The following is a 21,806-nucleotide window of genomic DNA, read 5'->3' as shown; positions in this document are numbered from 1 at the left end:
AAGAGCACCGTTTAGGGTTTCAGATTAGAATCTTATTCAGTGTTGGCCGATATCCAAAGTCAGGGTTGGTATTAGAGGGGAAAAGTTGAATCAGTGCATCTTTACTGTGAACTGTCTAAAAACCATCGTGCATCTTTATAATAATCTTTGTGTCACAATTGTGACAATATGCCAACTGAATATCTTACTCTAAAAATATACAGTGCTGTTTGTAATATACTTGTTTTTCCTATTGCATTTTTCTATCGGGCATTTTGTTGTGAAAACAAACCAATGTCCTCTCCTCTGCTGTTAGATAGTAAAAAAAAAAACAATAAGAGGTAATAAAAGGTGATAAATGAAGTTGAACACACATATTTTTCAAGAGAGACTCCGATTTGCCATTTCTTGTTTCCATAGCTCCAATTAACAGCTTCGGTACCAATTAGTAAAATCAAGCATTCCCTGACACGAAACCCATGGGGTTATATGTGTCAAGGACCGGAGGTTGAGGTGGAAAAAAAAAAAAAGTTTGCAAACTAAGTGTGGGTCTCAGTTTGGAATAATTGGTGCAATGATGTTAAAAGTCTTTGTTGTATGTGTTTTTATTCCCTTTAGACAGTTGCAAAACAAAATCATTTCCAATGTTTTCTTTATGTTTACACAGGATCTTCTATGCGCGTACGTAGTTTAAACAGCATCTCTGACTCGTTCCTATAAAATAAAAAAACATTAATATGTGGAGCAGTTTTCCTCTTGTGTGATTTGTCCTACACACTCTCTCCCAGATTCATCTCCTCTTAAGTATCCTGTTAGGATAATGAGGTGTATAGCTCTAGATATGGCAGCAGTATCAATCTGAACTGCACAGAGAACCTACAGGCCTTGCCCAAAGCCAACATGTTTATTAGAATGCCAGGGATAACAAATGACTTAACATGCGTCCCTCTTTAATAACCTTGTACACCTACAAGATAACAATAACAGAGATGCCACACTGAGTGCTCCTTAATTCAATTAAAAAAGCATGGACGATGAGCATGCCGTGTAAAAAGAAGTCCTTGAGGCAGTGATAAACTTCATAGCTAAACATTTCTGTGAGAGATGCCAGATGGACAATATATGTGAATCGTGTGCTTAAGGGGAGGCTGATTCAGAATTAGCAAAGTCTCATTTCAGTAAATTCTTACTTTTCCTCCACAGGACTATTGTAAATAAAGCTTCCGCTCACATTTTGTACATATGCATAACTGTTCATGTACAAAATGAGTGGCAAATGCATAGCTAGGATTCTTAAGTGGCTTGGTCCATTCTCTCTTTGTAGCCTACTTTATATAAAGAGAGTTGAACTCATCCAAAGGTTTGTTTGACATTGTTTGTTTCTCTGCTGTAAATGGCTTATGGGTCATATTTCCTGCAACAGCTAGACGCGTCGATTTATGAAAAGCGCCTTTGTATTATATTAGAGGGTAGGAATAAACAACCTATATTGTTGTATGGTTGGGAGGACTTGTTGGATGCATTGTATTTCCATCCATCCATCCATCACTTTGCAACTGAACGTAAAAAATGAAGGTGTTTAAAACTGTCTGAACAATTGACCAATGCTGCTTTTTTCCAAGTGAAGAATTCTATAGAATAATAGCCTACAAAGATAGATTTGGAGATACTGACCCCAAACATGACATGAAATGGGTTTTAGCCTTTTGGAAATCACTTGATTTATAAACAAAATCCATCTTCCTCCAATTGTTGTCTGCACTAAAGCAAGAGTGCACACTGCAAAGCAAATGAGGACAGCTTTCTGGCAAAGAGCTGTGGAGAGCGGGTGACAAGGAGCATGACTTTCAATTTTCAACTACATAAGAAAGTATTGCTGATGTAAATACAGGAAATAATGGATTAAGTATAGGGATTTAGCATTGTGCAGAATTGTCAGCTAGAAAGCACATGGCTCATGATGCAAAAGTTGTTTAGTAAAAGGGAATGGTTTGGTTCCTGCATCTGCATCTGCTGTCTTCATGTATCCACTGTGTTGAAAGGCTGTCCTGACTGGATTTTGAAAAGCTAAAGAAACATTTCGAAACTTACTCAATAACTCAAAGGGAGCAATTTTTTATCAGAGGTAGAATGTTTGCTATCTCCTATTAACTCTATAAAGACTATCAGTCACACTGCAAAATAATTAAGATGGACAGCAACACTAAAATCAAAGCTTATTTTAAGATGCATGAGCTACTGACACTTCCCTGTTGCAAATAGGCTACATATTCCTAAATGAATTGGCAGAGACAGAGGGTAAAAAGCATGCAACTGTTGTGCGGTAAAGGTCACTGATAATTAGGAAACTAATTAATATGTGACCCTGCTGTCTGGCTGACCGCCTGTCTACCTGCACCATGTTAATCATTTTAATGTATACAAAGTATTCTCTCTTTCTCTCTCTTTTTGTTATTATCATGCACACACCCACAGGGGGGGAAAGGAACAACAGAACGAGCAATACAGAACAGTAGCTATTGAATGCAATGGAAGTTTTTCATACATTCGTCTTACACATAAAGCCATGCTATATAAAGCATCCTTTCCACACATGTGCACTTCTGTGTCCGCCTTACTCTATCCACGTCATATTCAGAGAAGCATATCCCTCTCCAAGAACCTGGCCCACTCCCTAATGTCCTCCTTGTCAGAGACAAAGGGGTTTTAAGACTGGAGGATTTGGCAGGCTCTACCACTTCCAGGCAATATTTCAACCCATCCATCTAGCTAGGATAATAGAGTGTCCTTGCCTTTCAACGCCTGGAGGAGTGACCAGTTATCACAAGCCACAAGCTCCGTTGTTAATAAAACAGAGGATGGGAGGATTGAGTTGAGGAGAATGATAAAAAGAAGGAAGGATGGAGGAAAGGGTGGAGGAGAAATGGGTGCATGTTATTTTGACAGACACCTTGCAAAGGTGAAGATGATTACAGTCTTTGGTCAGCTACAAAGCTGGCAAGAGTTTTTTTTTTTAAATATCTTAGCTTTGGTTTGTGTGAAGATAAATGTGGCCCCATCACGTCTCTCTTTAGACCATGGAGAGGGGAGGAGAAGTGAGGAGAGGGGAGATGAGAAGAATTGGAGTGGAGAGGTGGGGCACGCAGCGTTGGGCTGATCGAGCTAATGGCCAGACTGACCTTCAGAGAAAGTCGAACAGTAAGAAGAGTAAGTAGTGTGTCATACAAAGCCACTGCAGCTTAATCCAGGTCGTTGCAATTACTCCTGACTTTACTACTGCCTTATGATTTTAGGCAGCAGGCAAAGTTTCCACTCTGCGGAGAAAAGATAAACTTAGTGTAATTGTAGTTGTTGATACCATCAATTTAAATATATACTATATATGAATGTGATATAATGCTTAGAATGAACGTTTTTGTAAGCTTTCATTTAATCTACCACATTATCTGCTATCTTATTGGCCCCTAGTGAAATATTATTTCACAGTTACCACCACCATACATACATCTGTCACAAGTGAAAATGTGTATGAATCCGCCCTCATGGATTTCATTGATTGCTCTGTGTGTGTCGGACAACTGGAATAATCCATCTAATATAAGAAGCAGTGAAGATGATCAGGGTTAGGATAAGAGGAGTACTGGAAGCAATGAAAAGGAAAGCGGGTGTGTGTTTTTTGTGTTTGCTCTGCAGTTCTGAAAAAAAGGAAACGACAACTAAAAACACTACCTACTGGTGAGCCAGCTTATATTATTTAGTAATTGCTGAATGTAAACACATCTTGCTCTCCCAAGGCAAAACCTCTTGGCATGAATTCAATTCCTTTAGCCTGCTTGAGCCTTACCATAACAATAAATTATTATAGCATTTCACATCATGAATAGAGCACCGGCGCTCAAAAATGAGAAAGGCTGACTAAGTATAGGAATGTATAGAGTCAATTTCATTGGGAGTTGTAGAATCGAGCAGAACCGGATTCATATGAAGCAATATCACCCCCAGCCTTTCCTCTTCTCTCTGGTTTTATCACATTTTTCCACTCTGCAGTCCATGGAGCATTGCTCTGCTGTAGCTGATTGAGACATAGTCTCAGGAAAACACACACACAATGACAACTGCACCTCTCTTAGGATCACTTGGATCTCACCTTAAAGTTTTCCTGTCAACAGAGCCTGTAAAACATGCAACACTTTCCAAAATCTGAACGAAAAAAGCTTTGTTGCAGAAAATAACATTCCTGTACAAAGACCTCTGTGGTCTAGAATGGTGATTTCTTTTACTATTCATAGTGTCAACATAGGCTTGTTGCATACTGTGCTGCATGGTTGTATTTGGGGTAAGGGTTCAGGGAGAGAGTTCTTGTTAATACAAAATGCAGAGAATCCACAGTACTGAATGCAGAAATAGCATGTGATCATCTGTATCATCTTTTTATTTCTCTTTAGCCATTTTGATTTCTAAATAGTAGCCCCTAGTGTGAAAAGGTGACCTCTGAAAAGAAAGTAAATGCTAACCTAATAGCAAGGAAACATGTCAAACCGGGCTCTATGACTGATACAGGCACCCCATGGCAGTAGCAAAATGCAATATGCATTTGGTGCAACAATTACCGGTAGATGTATGATGTAGCAAATTCGGCCTTTTAGCATTTCTTTTAGTAACTTTGACTTCTATTTTAAAGTTAAACAGTAGAAAACAGTTCAATAATATTAATCTTTTCTTATTTCAAACTGACACCCTCACATTCAGTTACATTTTTATTACATGAAAATGTCCACATTGGGCCAAACTTTTAAAACACAGAACCATAGTTAGAGTCTTCAGGTTGCACATTGCTGTCGAAAATAGAACAGCAATGGAAAAGTTATGACATTAATATAAATCTGAAAATTCATCCGAGAAGAAAAATATACAGAGTTGTTTTGTAGAGTTGTTTTACAAATTGTATCTTAGGATGTAGCATTACTGGCTATTGTATTTCCAAACTCCCTAACATATCCTGTGTCGTCTCAGCTCATACCCAAATATGATTTAGCAGTCCATTACAGTCTCTTACAAAAGTCCAAATACTGTCAACATTAACACAGCAGCTGTAAGTGTCTGTAGCATTTCAGGTAATTGATTTATTAATGATTTTCTGGCTGGGTCAATAAGTACATTTTATAAAGTAATGCATTTACTCTATGCCTGTACCACATAACTGTATTTGTTATTGGCTCATCTTCAGCCTCCACAGTGACACCTCCAAGAACTGTTTTTGACAACACGACTAATGTCACCTTGGTATGGTACCTCACTAAAACTGGAACGCCACTGAATACTGGAAGTGATTATGAAATAATGTGTCACTTTAGGTCCAGTTTTCCAAAACCTATCCATAATTACTCAAGAAAGGTAAAACCAAATACCTGTTGGTTCATCTCCTACAGAGCAATGATAAACTAAATTTACACAAAAGTGTCTAGTGGTGGTGGGCATATCTTCCTTCCCCTTCTTTTTTTACCACCCACAGTTTTTCAGCGACATTATCTAACATTCAATTCAAATTGCCATTGAAAGGTCTGGAATTAAAACTGATTCACTTTACAAGCACTGTGAACTACGTACTGTAAATCTCAGAAAGTTAATCTCTCTGCTGTTGGCTCAGATTGTAACTCTGTCTCTGTTGACTCCATTAATCTCGGTTCAGACGTTTCTCCAAACTCAAATACCTGCTTTATAGTCCTGAAATGGTGTAATTGTCATTTGGCTCAATTTCCAGCATAACATAATTTTGAGGAAAAAGCAACTTATTAAAACAAGATGACACAGGATGCTATCAAGCTACAATACAATAACGCTTAGTTACCGGTGGCTCATTAAACCAAAAGTCGGTGACTTGTTACTTATCACCAGTGTTGGGCAAGTTACTTTTAAAAAGTAATTAGTTACAGTTACTAGTTACTTCTTCCAAAAAGTAACAAAATTAGATACTCAGTTACAAATTATAAAAGTAACTACTTACTTCAGAAAGTAACTAATGCGTTACTTTCAAGTACACTTTTAAATGCTCAAATGTGACCCCAACTCCACCTCTCTTTAATGGAACATAAAATGAATGAGCATGTTCAATTATTTATGATAAATAATATTATAATGAAATGGACATTTAATACAGTACATTATTAAGAGAAACTGTACACAAATCTAAACTCTTTTAATGTTGCTGTGGGATAAAGTGAATCTAGCCTCCAATCAAATGCCATGTACATGTTTTGGAACTTTTGATTTTTATTGACCCTCAACAGGCCACAACTGGGCGAAATTAAATAAGGCTTGCTATGCACTACAGCCAAAACTAAATTACAAATATATATATACACTGGGATATATATATATATATATATATATATATATATATATATATATATATATATATATATATATATATATATATATATATATATATATATATATATATATATATATATATATATATATGCTTTTGTTTATGCTTTTGTGCTGGTGTGTGCGTCGAGCCAGCGTGTGTGTGTGTGTGTGTGTGTGTGTGTGTGTGTGTGTGTATGTGTGTGTGTGTGACAGAGCAAGGGAGAAGTGAGAGAGTGACAGCGATTATCTTCAGAGCGAGCAGCCACTCTAGCGTCATAGAGCCTATGTTTTCTGACCATGGTGGGAGATCTTTAGCAGGAAAAGTCCCCCCCCACTTGATTTCATAACGCCGTACCTGTCTCTCGTCTCCTATTTTTGAACACCCACGCAACTCTACCTCTGATTGGCTTACCCTAAAATTTTACTCAACCTCAGCCAATCGTCAGCATTTATGCGCTTGTATCGTGCAAAAGTCTTTGCCTCTTGGCTCAGAGATCAATTTGGTCTTTTAAAAAACAGCTTGAATTATAGTAAGGCGCCGCCACTTTTGACAGTAATGCTAACGCCGTTATTTAGATGGGAGGAGTAATCAATTAGATTACTCGTTACTGAAGAAAGTAAGGCCAATAGTAACGCTGTTATTTTATAAGGCCATTATTCCCATCACTGCTCATTACATCTTACTTTTAACACTAAAAAGATAGAACTTTAGATAAATTAATATCTTTCTAAACTGTCCTATAATCTCATGTGGTATTGTGAATTAGAAAAAGAACGTCATGTATCACAGTTAATTTTAGTGGCATACAGAAAACCCTCGAGGGCATGCAGCTTTGATTGTTTTGCATTCCCTGCATGCCAATATTGTAAGACATTTGGAAACGCCAGTGTTCCAGACACTGGTAATAAATATAAATGGCAGTACATATATTGATCTCTATGAGTCTGGGGACCACGTAGTGAAAAACTCCCAATAAATCAGTGGGTCATATAGACTACAAGGTGACTTTTCCCAGTTTCTTAATGCATTTATCCTGCCGGAAAACAACAACTGTTGACAATGCAATTAAGTTGCATTGTGTGTTGTTACTAGTTCACATGATAAACTCAAGCATGCATTCCAATCCACATATTTTTTGCATTAAATGAAACAAGCGAAATAGACGGAAGGTGTCTGTCTGGTTAAGGACAAGTTAGCAGTCCGCCAAGAGATCCACCAACCATGGGAGGGAATCATTTCAGCTAGCTGTGCCTTTTCACGTTGGCTCTTGCCACTTTCCCAACCCCTCCCTCACGAAACAGCAACTCCCGGATGCCCTACAAATGACAGAGGCAAGGAAATTATCGAACACCAATACAATGAAGCTGTCTGGTAACTTAATAGGGCTGCTGAGTAGGGGCACTGTGGCCATATTGCTTTGAGGCGATAATGAGTCATCATTCCCTCGTGGGCTGGAAGAAAGGGGCCTCCTCTGTGGTGATGGTGTGTGAGCATTTGTGTGCGTGCATGCATTTGTTTGTAGTTGAGCTTCTTCTGTCCGGTGAGGCCCAATAACCAAACAGCACAGTGCTTGAACAAAGCCAGAGAGATCTCCTGTTGAATACCGCTCAGGAGAGATCTCTGAGAAATTCTGTTCATTAAATAAGGCTAAAGTCCAAATATTGACTTTGTGAAGTGAAGGGAGACACAAATCATACACTGTCCTATATATCATAGGTCCGTCAACCATTTATGTTCAGGGAATACGTCTTAGATTCATAAAAAAAAAGACGCCTCAAAGATAAACGTCACATTTGTTAACGGAAGTTAAAATGAATTCTGAGCTAATGAGAGAAACCGTACTTGCAGAAGTGACAAGGTGCTGTGTTACCACAGGACTGGTACTCGGGAGAATATCATTTTAAACAAAGGGATATTTTCCTGTTTATTTTAATTACCAGAGGGTTTTCCATTTACTGAAATCACACAAATTCAGGAACAATGTCTACAAACAGCTTGTGGACATAAAGAGGGTCCTAAGAGATACCATCTGATCTATTTACATGTTGACCTACTGCATTTGTAGTTCTATAATAAACGTTCTGATGTATTTTCAAAGACTGGCGAGAGAGGAAAAAGAGCGAAAAACATAAAGGGGGAAAAGAGAGAGAAAATAGAGAACATCAGTTTTTCTAACACTCTATTGTAGATCAGGCTGGCAGTGGACCATCACAGTAATATATTGTGCAGTGCTTGCTTTCACTTTGTGCCCAGTGTACTATAAGTTGCAAATTTAACATAGTTTAACATGGCCTGAGGAGAGTATGTGTGGTTGTTTGGAGGGGCAGAAGAATATGGCAGGAAGAAGTCAAAAGGCATCTTGTGCTTGCAGCCATGGATGTATGAAAGAAGGGATGAAGTATTCAAACATGGCAGTCCATTTATTTCAAAGTAAGCTGCTCACCAAGTACATATACAGAAATAAGTTTCAGTTTTCTACTCCCATAAAGCATGCACATTGGAGTCTTTCTCTCGGTCTGTTGATCACAGCCCAAGGGAGATTGGGTAGGAGGGACCTCCCTTCCTTGTGTTTACATTGTGTCTACACCTTTGTCTTGTTAGCTTTACCCCAATTGCTGATGGTGGATCCAAGGGAGCACAACAGGTAATGAATTTTTAATGAAGGGAAATCTGAGACTACAACTAATGAGAATCTAACTAAAAGACAAAAAACTGGATCTTTCCTTTAGTCGTTGTAAAAAACCCATAAATATATAAAGTTCATCATGCCCTCAATGTCAACACATGATGTCAAATGCACAAATCAATAATTTGCAAGCTATGTTTGCATATTTATATACTGTATGTATATAGTTTTTGCAATTTTTAGCGAGAGTTAAGCCATTATTTGTTCTGTATATCACAATCACTCAGCTATAGGTCACACATTAATAACATAAGGGCAGCAGCACTATTAAATATTGCATTAAATGTGCTGAAAACAAAGACACACACATGGCTGACATAAAGCGTCTCTATTGACAACAACTCAAATCAATAACTCTCTATGGATTCCCAAATGCCTGAGCAGAGACCTTGAACTCAGATGGAGAAACCTCCAGGCTCAAGTTTTCCTGTGGAATATTCCACGCTCACAATGCAAGGCTCATGAAGAATATATAGATACTATGTATAGATAGAAAAAATATACAGTAGATAGAGCTGCTTCTACAGAAGAATCTCTAACTACCACTGTGTACAATACATGATTAGAAAATGTACAGACAGCAAATTACTCATGCATAATGAAAAGGCAGGACTATATGAACCTAGCTCTGCTGTTCACTGTGGAATCAGAATATGGTGAGAATAGTAGTTTACAAGAAACCCTCCTCATGTTGATATACTGTAGTCAGAGAGTAAGAAAAACTGACATCATTAAGATTCACCAGTGTGCAAGCAAAGCAACACAAGCAAACCTCCTCCAACCCCCAGATGACTATCAAGCACTGTGTTTTCTAAGCATTGAGGTAATGAGACAAATACATATTACTCAAGTAAAAATGGCATGGATATTAGCATCACATTAGGCCCTGAATTTAATGATCTTGTGCGTGCAATAGGTAACTAAGAAGCAAAATATATTTGCACAGTGTCTCATACAGAATCAAATGAAGTCATGAATGAGAAAATGATACCGCATCTAATAAATCATAACTGAGATAAGCATGCCATTGCATCGGATGGTGAAGGAAAATGACTGTACAACATATATTGAGTATATTAAAAGTAATGACTTGTGTTAAGTGAATCTGTGCTGATCGTTTAGTGAGAAATGGGACCATCAGTACTCACTAAAGGGGTGCAAGGGGTCCAATATTCAGGGTTCAGCTCGGCTCGCGGACGGAGGTCCAGATATTCAGGGTTGAGTTCAGTTCGGGCACGAGTTAATGTTCCCTTCATGGAAGATTGAAAAAAAAGTCTGTTAGAATTTGTTTATGCGAAGACGTCATTCATTTAGTCATCATTTTTATTAGACCCATTTTGCTGCCCTCAAATGAGCTTGACTATGTACTGTCTTTAAGGATGACTTGTCACAGCAGAGTGATTAAAAACATTGCCAATTCAACATTTCACAACAAATTTCCAATGAGAATTCCTGTAAAATTAAGAGGAAGTCATATAATGAGGTTAGAATCCAGTTTTCTTTTCCTGATGCCCTATGGCCTAAATGACAGGCCAGTGGAATAGACTGAATCCGCTGGGCCCCATGAGGTCTATGATGTATACTGTAATTATCTGCTGATTCTCAAAATGGCTGTGTGTAATGAGGCTATGCTGCATGAAGACCCATGCATAAATCACTGTCTTTAACTGACTTCCAGATGACCAACAACAACACAGACTAAAAGCAGAGAGAAAGGAGGGAATGGGTTATCTAGGTGGCAGCAGTAAATAGCATCCAACGTGTGCTTCTTATCAGCAAAGACCATATTTTTTGCCAAACTTGCTTACTTAAGTAAGTTTTCTGCCTCCTAAAAATACTCAACTCAATTGCACTTATGCTCAGTTATTTAACAGCTGGGCTACCAATATATGAACTTCTTGCAGCTTTATTTAGCTATGCAGCACAGGTGGAGACTTTAACTGATGCTCTGTTAGTCTCAGCTATGTTGAATGGCAACACGCCAGTCAGTCTGTCAGACTGGCTGCTGTCATTGGCATGAAACTGACTCACACACACAAACTTAAACAAATAATCAGCTACCAACCCCGTCATATGAATAATTTGTCCATGCACGTGCAGGCTCAGTTAACTGTTGCTTATAGGAGAATAGACCATACACAAATGAGTGGATGGTAACATACTATACAGTTCAGCCAGATACAACAGTATCATCTTCACAGAAACTATTATACTAAATAATGAGAATTTCTTTGTATTATGCTTGGTTGGAACATTGTCAATGGCAAACAGCACTGAAGAGTAGGAATAGTTTGTTAATGAGACAAAGGCCATTAGTGCAATATTTATACAGTGGGTATGTGCGCAATGGCAAGCATCGTTAAATTGAAAATGCCAACTACTGTATTACTGTACAATCCTTTTTTGGTTAAGAAAATTATTAAATTGCAGTTAGTTTTGTTAGATTTTTGGTTAGACTGGAAATAAAAACAACCCAGTAGCGAACATTTTGGGATTTCGAAGATATAATTATAAAGCCATGATAAAAATGTGTGATTGTATTTTTTAAGCCTTGTGTCCTATTCAGGTTGCTATTAATTACACTGGTAAAAGTTATTGAGATTTACTGTTGTGACTTTAACTGTAAATGTTGCAATTTCAACATTATATTCTTAATATGTGTTGAGACAACAGTTTCTCTCACAAACTATACCAATTATTGGCAAAAGCTGAGGAAAATAGGTAAAAGCGGGGTAGAGCAACACTATCTCAGGATGCATCTACTTAAGATATTCCACTTGCCTGTCAGTCTAATTAATGGCAGTCCTTTTCCAAAAAGTGCTCAAAATGTGAGATTATTTATAAGTACCTAGCCAGAGAAAGGGAAAGTAAGAGCTTGCAACATTATAATTCAACACAGAGAGACATGTTTGCAGATATTGTAGTACATCTCAATAAAATGTACAAAGTCTTTGGCGATTAGACTCCATCGCTATACAAATAATTTGTATGTCTATATAGGGGTAGAGAACCATCAGATCCCCAGATGGAATCTAGACACCGGTGGTGGTGACGAAGGAGCCCACAGACAAGACCGAAGGAGGCTCCGGACCGGCCAACTGGAGCAGATGACTGGCACTCTTTGCCTGCAACGGCAGCTGTATAGCATAGGGGCACACAGACTTACTTAAAGCAGGGTTGGGACTCTGTGATTGGCCCTTGCAATTTGTGAATGATTCCGATTGGTTAAGCAGGAAGGTGAACGCCTCCACCAGCTGATTCTATTTAGGAAGAGAGCATTGATTAAATTAGGTCTTCCTTAAAGAATTTACTCTGAGCTATATTTCAATCAGGAGAGACTAGTTGAAGACATGTGACAGTTATAAAAAGTATATTTATTAAGGTAACAGCTGAACTGATTAGCAGTGCACCGTTTAAAAGTTAGGTCTTCCTGAAAGAATTTACGCTGAGCTACATTTGATCAACAAATCCTCGGTTGCAGTGTTTGATCCTGTCAGGGCTGACCAAAAAATAAGGTGCATAAATAAAATAGGTTATTGAGATTGATTGAGTGCTGGCAGTGATACAATGTCTTACTACACCTTCCATTAGCTGAATGTAGCAAATGTAGAACATTTTGGTTTGAAATGTTGCACCAAAAGAGAAACATATAATACAAGTTATGGTAGCGCAAAGAAAGGCTTCTACTTTTGCTTTCTGGTGCCAATCCTTCCTCTTCATTTACCTGGATTTAAAATTCCTACTGATATTTGGTCTTATTTTGAATTAAACAGCAACTAAGTGTAATAAAACCGAGCTCTGTCCAAAACAAACTGCTAAATGCCAAATAGTTGTGGTGTAGTTGATTTGGTCTTTAGGGGGTACAATTAATTTGGTTTCCAATTTAATTTGAGAAGTAGTGGTTGAAGAGACTGCTGAGGATGGCATGTCTGATGAAGAGTCCTACATTGAAAGTGCTCAGGAAATGTACAGTGCCGATGAGAAAGTTGCATTACAAATGAAGAACAAAAAAAGACTGAAATTAAATCATCAACATCATAATGAAGTCAGCCTGTGGACACTGACTTTTAGTAATTGTGTGGCTAGAGGGATGTTTCAAATCTATGGTGCCGGGGAATAAGCGTTTGATGAATACATTTTCTGACGGTGTGGGTGGGACTGGCATCCGTCATGACCCGTCACATTACAACAGTTGGGACAAAAGAACACCCTCCCAAAAAGAAACTGATTTTCTTCTGTAGGAGATGCAGCTTCGTGACATGAATATATGGCACCTTACATTTGAGTGGGAGGATATCCAGTAACACATTTGCCTACTGCAATGTTCATTTCCCAAAGAATCCATTGTTCAATTCAAGAACAGGTTAAACATTATTAGAAAAAAGAGCCACTTAAGACCATGGTGGACAGCAGGGATAGGAGGGAGCATTCCCAGACAACTTCAGAGAGTGCTGACAATGGCATGCACTGTTCTCATTTCACACATTCTGATGCACAGTTTTTACTGAATGACAAGTCATTTACATGTAAACAAACATGTATTAATACATTGAAAAGACATTTCACAGTGTTGGTTAACTTTTACAAGTATATGTGTGATAAGCTGAACAATGTAAGCTCCAATAACATTCTGTTACACAGCTAGCACATTTCAACTGACGTTATTCAGTGCACGGCAAATTTAGAGTTTGCAGTTTATCGTAACTTCTAGCCATTAAACTGCAGTAGGAAAGAGAAGCACATACAATGCACAGTGCTGTGAAATTGCAGTTCTAAAAACTGAGCCACCATCCTCTGTACTGCACCTAGCTTTGAGAAAGAACAGAATCAAGTTCATAGTGTGTCACAAAAATACCAAATAAGTACGAGTAGGAAAACACTTCACAAGCGCGTGGCATGTGTCATCATAAAGTTCAAAACTCTAAGCATTTGAACTGTAGCAATGGATTGACTGTTGTTGGCTGTGTGTTCGGGAGGGATGCACTTACAATTGTTGATGAGAATGCACTCACAGCTAAGTTGCTTTGGAGAAAAACATATTGTACAACAGCTGTTCAGTTAAAAACTGCATCTGTATTACAAACAATTGATGTAGCTTTGGATCACATTGGTAACTGTGAAGAAAATGAACTTTTATGACCAACATGTAAAGGTAAGAACAACATCATACTGACGCAAGTCTCAGAGGGCCTGTAAACCTACACTGTTGAACGTGTCTGTATACTGTGGGCTGAGAAGATGAGTTTAATTAGGGGGATAAAACACACTTTAATCAGCTTTACCATTAGTCCACCCCTGCCAAGCCCTCCCAGTCACAGTAGACCTTTACTTCTGTTTAATTACCTTAGAGATACCAGTGTATGCACTCTTCATTTACATCACAGGACAACAATTGTTTCTCAACTAGTGTGTGAGTGTGGGTGTACTGGTAAGAAAGGAACATGATGTTTATCTTGTGATTAGTGGTAAGACACCAGAGGGAAAAACAATGAATGACGTGTTGTGTGAATGATTCATCTCAGCTCTTCTACCATTATTTATGTACTTAGCTGTTTATTTGCTTAACTCATCAAATCATTATAGTACCATGATTATTTCATTTTAATGACTAAAAACCAATTATTCTCATAAAATCCACGTGAGGTTGGCAAATATTACTGGCAAATTTGAGAGCAAACTGAGTGCAGTCTTCTGAACAGATGAAATACAACAATGACCATATTACACTTATAATAGTGGTAATAGTTAACACTTACAGCACATAAAAGTCTATCACAGCGTTATCTGACTTGTCTCTTGAAATTGCCCAATACGGGTTAATATATGAAGGCAATAATCGCCCTGTGCTGGCACGACTGTCTCTTTTTAAGCAGCCTGACTTACAGTCATAGCTGTGCTAATACAAAATGGGCCCATAAAGTGGTCCTGTGTGGGGAATCTTCCTCGTGACTTCAGATGGAGATCAGCTGAGCAGCATTGTCTCTTATGCTTCAATCCAATCCCTTCATAATACCAAATATAGATTTAGTTGTTTTGTTTTTTTTACATTTGGGCCTAAAACACATTGAAAGGAATGCACATCAGGGGTGGGGGTGGAAGATTGTGTAATTTGGATGCATGAAAGGCAAAGTGTGCAAAGCAAAATGGGATGGAGGGAAGGAAATTGGTGAGGATTAGAAAATGAAAGCTCACAAGAGGGTGCAACTAAGTTGTTTTTTTAAGCTGTTGAGATGGCTGGGCGAGAAAATCTGTGATTATTATTCTTTGATTTGCAAAGCTCTGCTGTGATTGGCCCTTCCTTTGGTGGCGGCATTAAACTTTATGTTTATGGGTTGCAGTGTTAAGCTCATTTTTACGCTTCCCATTCCACACACAAAGTATTGACATTCCATTTAAGTTGATGACAGAGAGGAGGGTATTTTATGACAGAAATGTAATGGAGTGCATGCAGCGGGTATTTCAGTAAAAAAAAATATCACCCAATTACAAGGACATCTTTGCACAATTGCAGAGTTAAGAGGGTGTGCATGATGCACCTCTGCCTTATTCAGAAAGAACAAAGGGAGAGGAATTCATCTCAGCCCTCCGCCCTCCACTCCCTCTGCTGCATTAAAACACACACAAAAAGAATATTCTCTAATGAAAAGCAGTCTCTGTGAGTGTGTGTGTGTGTGCCGACAAACATTAATAAAGAAATTATGTTTGATATGATAATTAATTACATGAGTTTAAAAGTGCCCCTGTTACATGTAAATGAACACAGAGACAATGTTTAAAGTGTGTTCAGTGAGGGGGGGGGAAACAAATGTAATACTGTGGACTGTTAACATGGTTATTCAATGAAGGTGCTTTGTGAGCGAGTGGAAAACAAATTAGGTTAAAGTCTTGTGACAAGATAAATAAAACCTTGATCAATTAAGTGGTTGAAAAAGACGGCCGTCCGGCACTCACTGGAGCCCTTCTTGCTGTTACAGTTTCATTCTTGAGCCACAGAGAAGCATTGATTCCCCCTGGCACCCTGTCCTAGTCATTACAGTCGATGCTGAGGCCAACCCAAACGATTCTCAACAACTGCTAATGGCTTCAAGGAATTCAGTAGGACTTGAGGTGGAATTCTAATGAGCAGATTTTATAAAGTGTGGGTCCAAGGACGAGAAGGCAGAATGCTGCAGGTGGTCCAGAGAACACAGCGAATGCATTAACAAAGCAGATTTTCTGCCATTTCTGCACAGCTGGAACTTCTGTTCTAAGATCCTGAAATGAGATTGAGGTAATAAAGATGTCAGTTTGCAATAATTGTAACCTGAGTGAACGAACACTATCTGTTTAAAAAGCTGTTTTCTACCTATGAACAACCAGAACTAATATGTGCCATTCAAGTTTGATGAGAATTTGTTTGACCTCTTTCTTATTTTTCTTCTTTGCCCTTCATCTATTTTGTAAGTGCGCCTTTCATCTCCCAAGAGTAGAACTTTATCTCACTGGGGGTCTTGGCTGTGCTTCTGGCCTCAGAATAGTGTTTCCAAGAGAGTTCTACCAAAGGATCCATGTACAAAAGGAGAAGAAAGTTGCTGCAGAGCAGCACTTTTCCCCGAGATCAGTTGGGTTTCTAATGGTGAGTCTGTTGTGCTCTTTTCTGACCATTACTTACTTTAGCAGACAGTACTTCTTGTTCGCTCCTCTTGAGAGAACAGTATTGTATGTGTTTTCTAAATTTTTCCTTTTTCACCACTGACTGGTATTTTCTTCCACATGAAAAGAAACGTTATAATTGCAAAAACATTGAGTCATTAACTTTGAGTTATCTTTATTTGCTGGGATTCTGTCCATGGAAATCATTTATTAATTATCGGCTAAATACACATCTCAAATAGTATCTGCTCTTTCAGGGCACTAACAGTCATTGTCAGTGTTGGAAATCTTTTTTTTTTTTTTCAACAAATATATGTAAATTTACTGAAAAAAATACCCCCTATATCCTCTAAAAATCAAACAGTTAAAGTTCAACACAAACAAGAAGGTGATCTTGTAAAATCCACTGAGTGTGTGATTGATAGAAACACAACACTCTGTTTCATTGTCAGAGAAGCGTGTGACAGCTTTTTTATACAGCTCCACGGCCATCCTTACACAACACAGACATTTTCTGCCTGTCTCCTCCTGTATGTCTCTATCTGTCTGCTTCTGTCTTTGTTTCCCCTATAGTCAAATGTTCTTTGTTCATTCTGAAAGTACTGCTCCGCTTCAAAAGAGCTCAGCGAATTGAAGCTGTTGCAGTAAAAGTGCTGCGTTTAAGTCTAACTATGCAGTACCCCTTGAGGCCAAGCAAGGCTTTCACTCATATGCTTCCAATTTACAAGGCATAAGTCCACCTTTAAACCCACTCTACCCCACCCTATACAATCTTACACTGAACACTGGGATAGCTGGAAGAATTTTAAGCAGCCTATGTCCATAGTATTCAATTTTTGAGTGTGGGTGACAAAGCAAAAGGCTGTTGCTCGCCATACCGTGTGAGCTACGTATATAGAATGAGACACATTATAATCTAACCAGTTTCACTGGATGCATTGCATTACTTCCTTAAAGATTGTGGATTCTTAAGTTCTTGGAAAATACTGACTCACAAGATTGGATCCTGTACAGCCTTAAGGTAGGACACAGATGTAAACTGAATGGCAACTTCTCTTTTTCTGTGCCAACTTTTGGACATTTTTAGCAACACTTGCAAGAGTGCAGGGCTCCAAGGATGGCATTGTCGGTTCAAACCATTTTAATCCAGTTGGAAGAAAGGAGCAGCACAGCCTTTACTCTATGTGCAGCTACAACAGGCTTTTAGATAAAAAGCTAAACTGATAAAATAAAAAAGACTCCATTGATAGTTGCAAGCATTTTCTTGTCAACATCTTTACGTAATATTGCTTGTACTTATTACTGATTTTATAATGACCAGCTTCACAGAAAATAATAAGTACACACCCGGAACAGACTGTAATCTGCCTAGGAACCATATTGTTCCACAATGTTCTGCAAGTTGTTCTGTCGCGTTGAAGCCTAAAAAGAACTCGACATGCACTTATCAGTGGCCAGCTGTCCTTGTGATTGCCCCTGTGATATAATGTAATGTGTTTATTATTGGATGAATCCAATGTCCCACATTTTCCTTTACAGTCTTCTACCCTTAACAAACAGAAGTAGCCATTATTGCAGTCCCTGAACTCATTTGAAGATCCACTTATTTGTTCCCAAAAAGCTGAAACCTCTGAGCCGTGTGTGCTCCAACCTGACTCTCTGCCAAAACTTGCCACTGTAAGTGTTTTCCTCTCAAAGAATAACTTTATCAAATCATAAAATTGTAATATTATAACTGTGAAATGGCTACTGAAAGCAGTTGTTTTGTTCTGTGTTTTTTTTCTTGTCAGACACTAGTAGTCACATTTAAATGCCAAATGTAAGGCGGGTACCCACATGGCTCAGACAAAAGCCTCACGATAAGACACTGACACAGTGGTCGATTAAAATTTCATCAATTGGTTGGAAAGGTATATAGATGTGTATCTGTCAGCATGTTGAATGCTGTTTGAGAATGATTTTGTTTAAATGTTGGTGTTGTGTGAGTTACAGCTGACGGAGTAAGAAAATACCCGTATTTGTCAGCACTTATTAAAAATTGCGGGACTTGTTTGTTGGGCATAAAAAATAGAGGCCTTCTTTTCTGCACCGGCGCAGGCAGCGTTCAGTAGATTTAACAACAGAGCAACCTAGAAGTCCTGCTGGTCACATATGAGGAAGAAATATTTCCTTTACATAGTTCCTGAATATACATTTTTCTTTTTGTGTGAGTTTGAGTGGATCTGGTTGGAAACAGAGTGAAGTAGTTTCATTTCACACATGAAAACATCACATTACTGTAGATTATGGAGTTTTCTGTAGGTTCTGTAGACTAAATAAATATGTTATTCCTTTGTAAAAGAGTCCTTAAGGTAACTAAATCAAATAAACAGGGGTTGCCATTATCCCAAAAATGTTCTCTTGCATTTAATGACCGTCACCCATGTGTTATATCATCAAGCTGTTAAAACCCTATTCAATAAGTACAACAATTATAACAAAACACCTATTCATGCAGTTTTTGTTGCTTAGGGTAAGGTAAAATGATGTTCATCTGTGCAGATGGTTGTATTTATTCTTCCTTAATACAGTATCTTGAATTGAAAAAGAGCCCCACTGCCGTGATAAAATTAATGGATTGTGTGTAGCTTTTGTTAGTCTTCATAAAATATATTCTATATTTCTATATTTTTCTGATTAAACTACCTGTATGCCAGTTTTATTCACTTCCGTGTTTACCATTGAGAAGCAAAATTGGATGCCTTGAGAAAGTTTAGCAAAGTTAAGCAAGAGAAGTAACTAAGATTGGAAACATTGTCATTTTGGGTTTGTATATGCAACATGTTTCTGTGTTGACATCAAGGTAAAGTTGCTCTCAATGGTCTCGCCAAGATGTTTTGGATATAGCACACATATACAGAAAAGCATTCTTACAATTTAAGATGGAATTTGTGCTTGCGTTTGTGTATTCAAATGAGACACTCAGACGTTCATTATCCTTGATGACATTATGTAAACTATCTATGGACTGCACCTGTATCTGAAGCAGGCGGGTAGTCAGTAAGGGACCAGGGCGGCCCTGGTCCGCCCACTTTACTCACTGACCCGTCCAGCCAAGTTTGATCAAAATACGTTTTGTTATAAAACATATTCTAACGTATTTAAAAAAGAATTAATAACAGAAGTACTATAGTTGTGTGTTTTTATTGTGTCTTCCCTTCTGATTAAAATGAAACTGTTTTAACCATAGAATAAGGATCAAACAATTAGGAAGCCTTGGAACGTAAGTGGTTGCTATGGTAAAAAGAGCCAGACTCTCTGGGCGGCCTTAAGCAGCTAACATTAGCTAGCTGTGTCCCATGGATGTGTTAAGCAATGTGCTATTAAAAGTTACGGTGAGAACAAAGGCTTCTCTTTGAAGTGGTATGGACACTTTTCTTGGATGGAATAGAGTGTAAATAAGGACGGGCTTTTCTGCAGCATGTGCAGACATTTCCCCAGCAGAGCTGAAAGCCCATCAGCGACAGAGGAGGCCCTCACAGAGATAACATTAAGGCAAACGGGTTTCATGCTTCTTGCGTTATTATTTAAGTAACCTAGTAACACTTCCTATACAGTAGTAAGTAGTAGTAAAAAGGAAATGGTCAACAGTGATGATGGTTTCTACTGTAACTAGTTTGTGTTTTGCCCACATTAAATAAGAAGATAACTGATCTGTGAGTTAGTTTTTTTTAATCCTGTCACTGCCGTGGACTCGATACACTGTCTAAGATTTGGCATGTTGCTGGCCAATTTTCATTTTATCTTTCATAATTCAAACAATGCTTGATTTTCTTTTACGACTGCTAGCGCATTTGCTGCTCATGGTCTGACCGTAGTCTTGAAGCAACAATGCTGTTATGAATACACAAACAATGTGTTACATTTCTGCAATTTCTGTTCATTGTGGGCTACTCTATGTCCTGCAGGATGTAAATGCCTTACATGCTGTTTGAGTTCATGTTTAATTGCTACTTTGTGAAATAAAATATTAATTCTATACCCGTGCGTTGCAGACCCAATGCTGCTGGTTCTGCTGGTGCAAATATATTTTAGTCTAAAAAGGTTAAAATCGACAGGTTGTTGTCTATATTGTTGTGTAAAAACTTTTTAGACTTAGCTTTGTTGGTTAAGCATGTTGTAGACAGTTTTGCTATTGCCGTTGTAATGCAGTATGTTGGAAGGTAAAATTGTTGTTTGTTCTTTTTGCTACTTCTACGTCTTTTTGAAAATTGCCCACTCACTTTTGTTCTGGCCCGCCCAAAATACTATTTCTGCCTACGCCACTGATCTGGATGTGTTACAGTAAATCACATAAGGAGGAAAACCTTCCCTTTTCTTTAGCTCAACATCCACAAAGTCAACAACCTTTGCATCTCAAGTCGGTGGGTAAACCTCTGTGAATTTGATCAAAATGTTTTCATTTTTATGACTAAAATGTAGAATGCACATTGTGAAAGACTCTTAACATCAGGTGGTTTGTGTGCAGATCCAGATAGTAATGACTGGAACAGGAAACCTCTGACTCAACCACAGGCGTAAATCCCAGGAGGGTTGTAGGCGGTCAGGACCTCCCCCCCAGCTAAGGGTTGTGGGTTGAATGGGTGCTTATGGAAATACTAACGTCTCTATGTCACAGAAAAATGAGACTGAAAGAAGCGAGGAACAGCGAGACCAGGGACAGTCAGGTGTAAAGTCTCAAGTAACTGTGTTGAGCTTAGCTCATTTTTGGAGGTGTGTGGCAGTCAGGGTGAGCAGATAAGCTTTACCAGTGGCTCACTTATTTACATTATAATCAGCTAATTTAACAAGTGTACAAAAGCATTGTATTTGTTTTATATGGGGTCACTTTTTCAAAATAATTCATTATGTTGTTATGTTATTATATATCATGTTTTAAGTTATTTTGTGATTATTATAAACTTAAGAATAAATAAATGATTTTGAAGAAGAATATTTTGGTCAATTTAGTCATCTTGTTCATTGAATCAAGAGAAACACTAAAAAGAAGGATAATGGTACAGTCTCTATGCTACACTAGTGATAGTATAAAGGTTTTCCTCTGTGTGCACATATCCTCTACAAGTATAATTGTCGCTGTATTATTTGTGTCCCCTTCAA

General features: G+C 38.2%; 1 protein-coding gene across 2 annotated transcripts in view; it reads right to left on the bottom strand.

The window, feature by feature from the left end:
- The window catches only part of LOC117958240 (protocadherin-9), a 195,413-nt gene that overhangs the window by 134,329 nt on the left and 39,278 nt on the right, over positions 1 to 21,806 (bottom strand). For both annotated transcript variants that reach the window (XM_034894579.1, XM_034894641.1), the window contains exon 3: positions 10,184 to 10,285. In XM_034894579.1, coding sequence (XP_034750470.1) covers positions 10,184 to 10,285 — 102 coding nt within the window. The remainder of the gene's footprint in view (positions 1 to 10,183; positions 10,286 to 21,806) is intronic.

Source organism: Etheostoma cragini, chromosome 1, assembly GCF_013103735.1.
Source record: "Etheostoma cragini isolate CJK2018 chromosome 1, CSU_Ecrag_1.0, whole genome shotgun sequence".
Taxonomy (NCBI): domain Eukaryota; kingdom Metazoa; phylum Chordata; class Actinopteri; order Perciformes; family Percidae; genus Etheostoma; species Etheostoma cragini.
The sequence above is the reverse complement of the archived record's forward strand: the minus strand, read 5'-3'. Positions and strand labels throughout refer to the sequence as shown.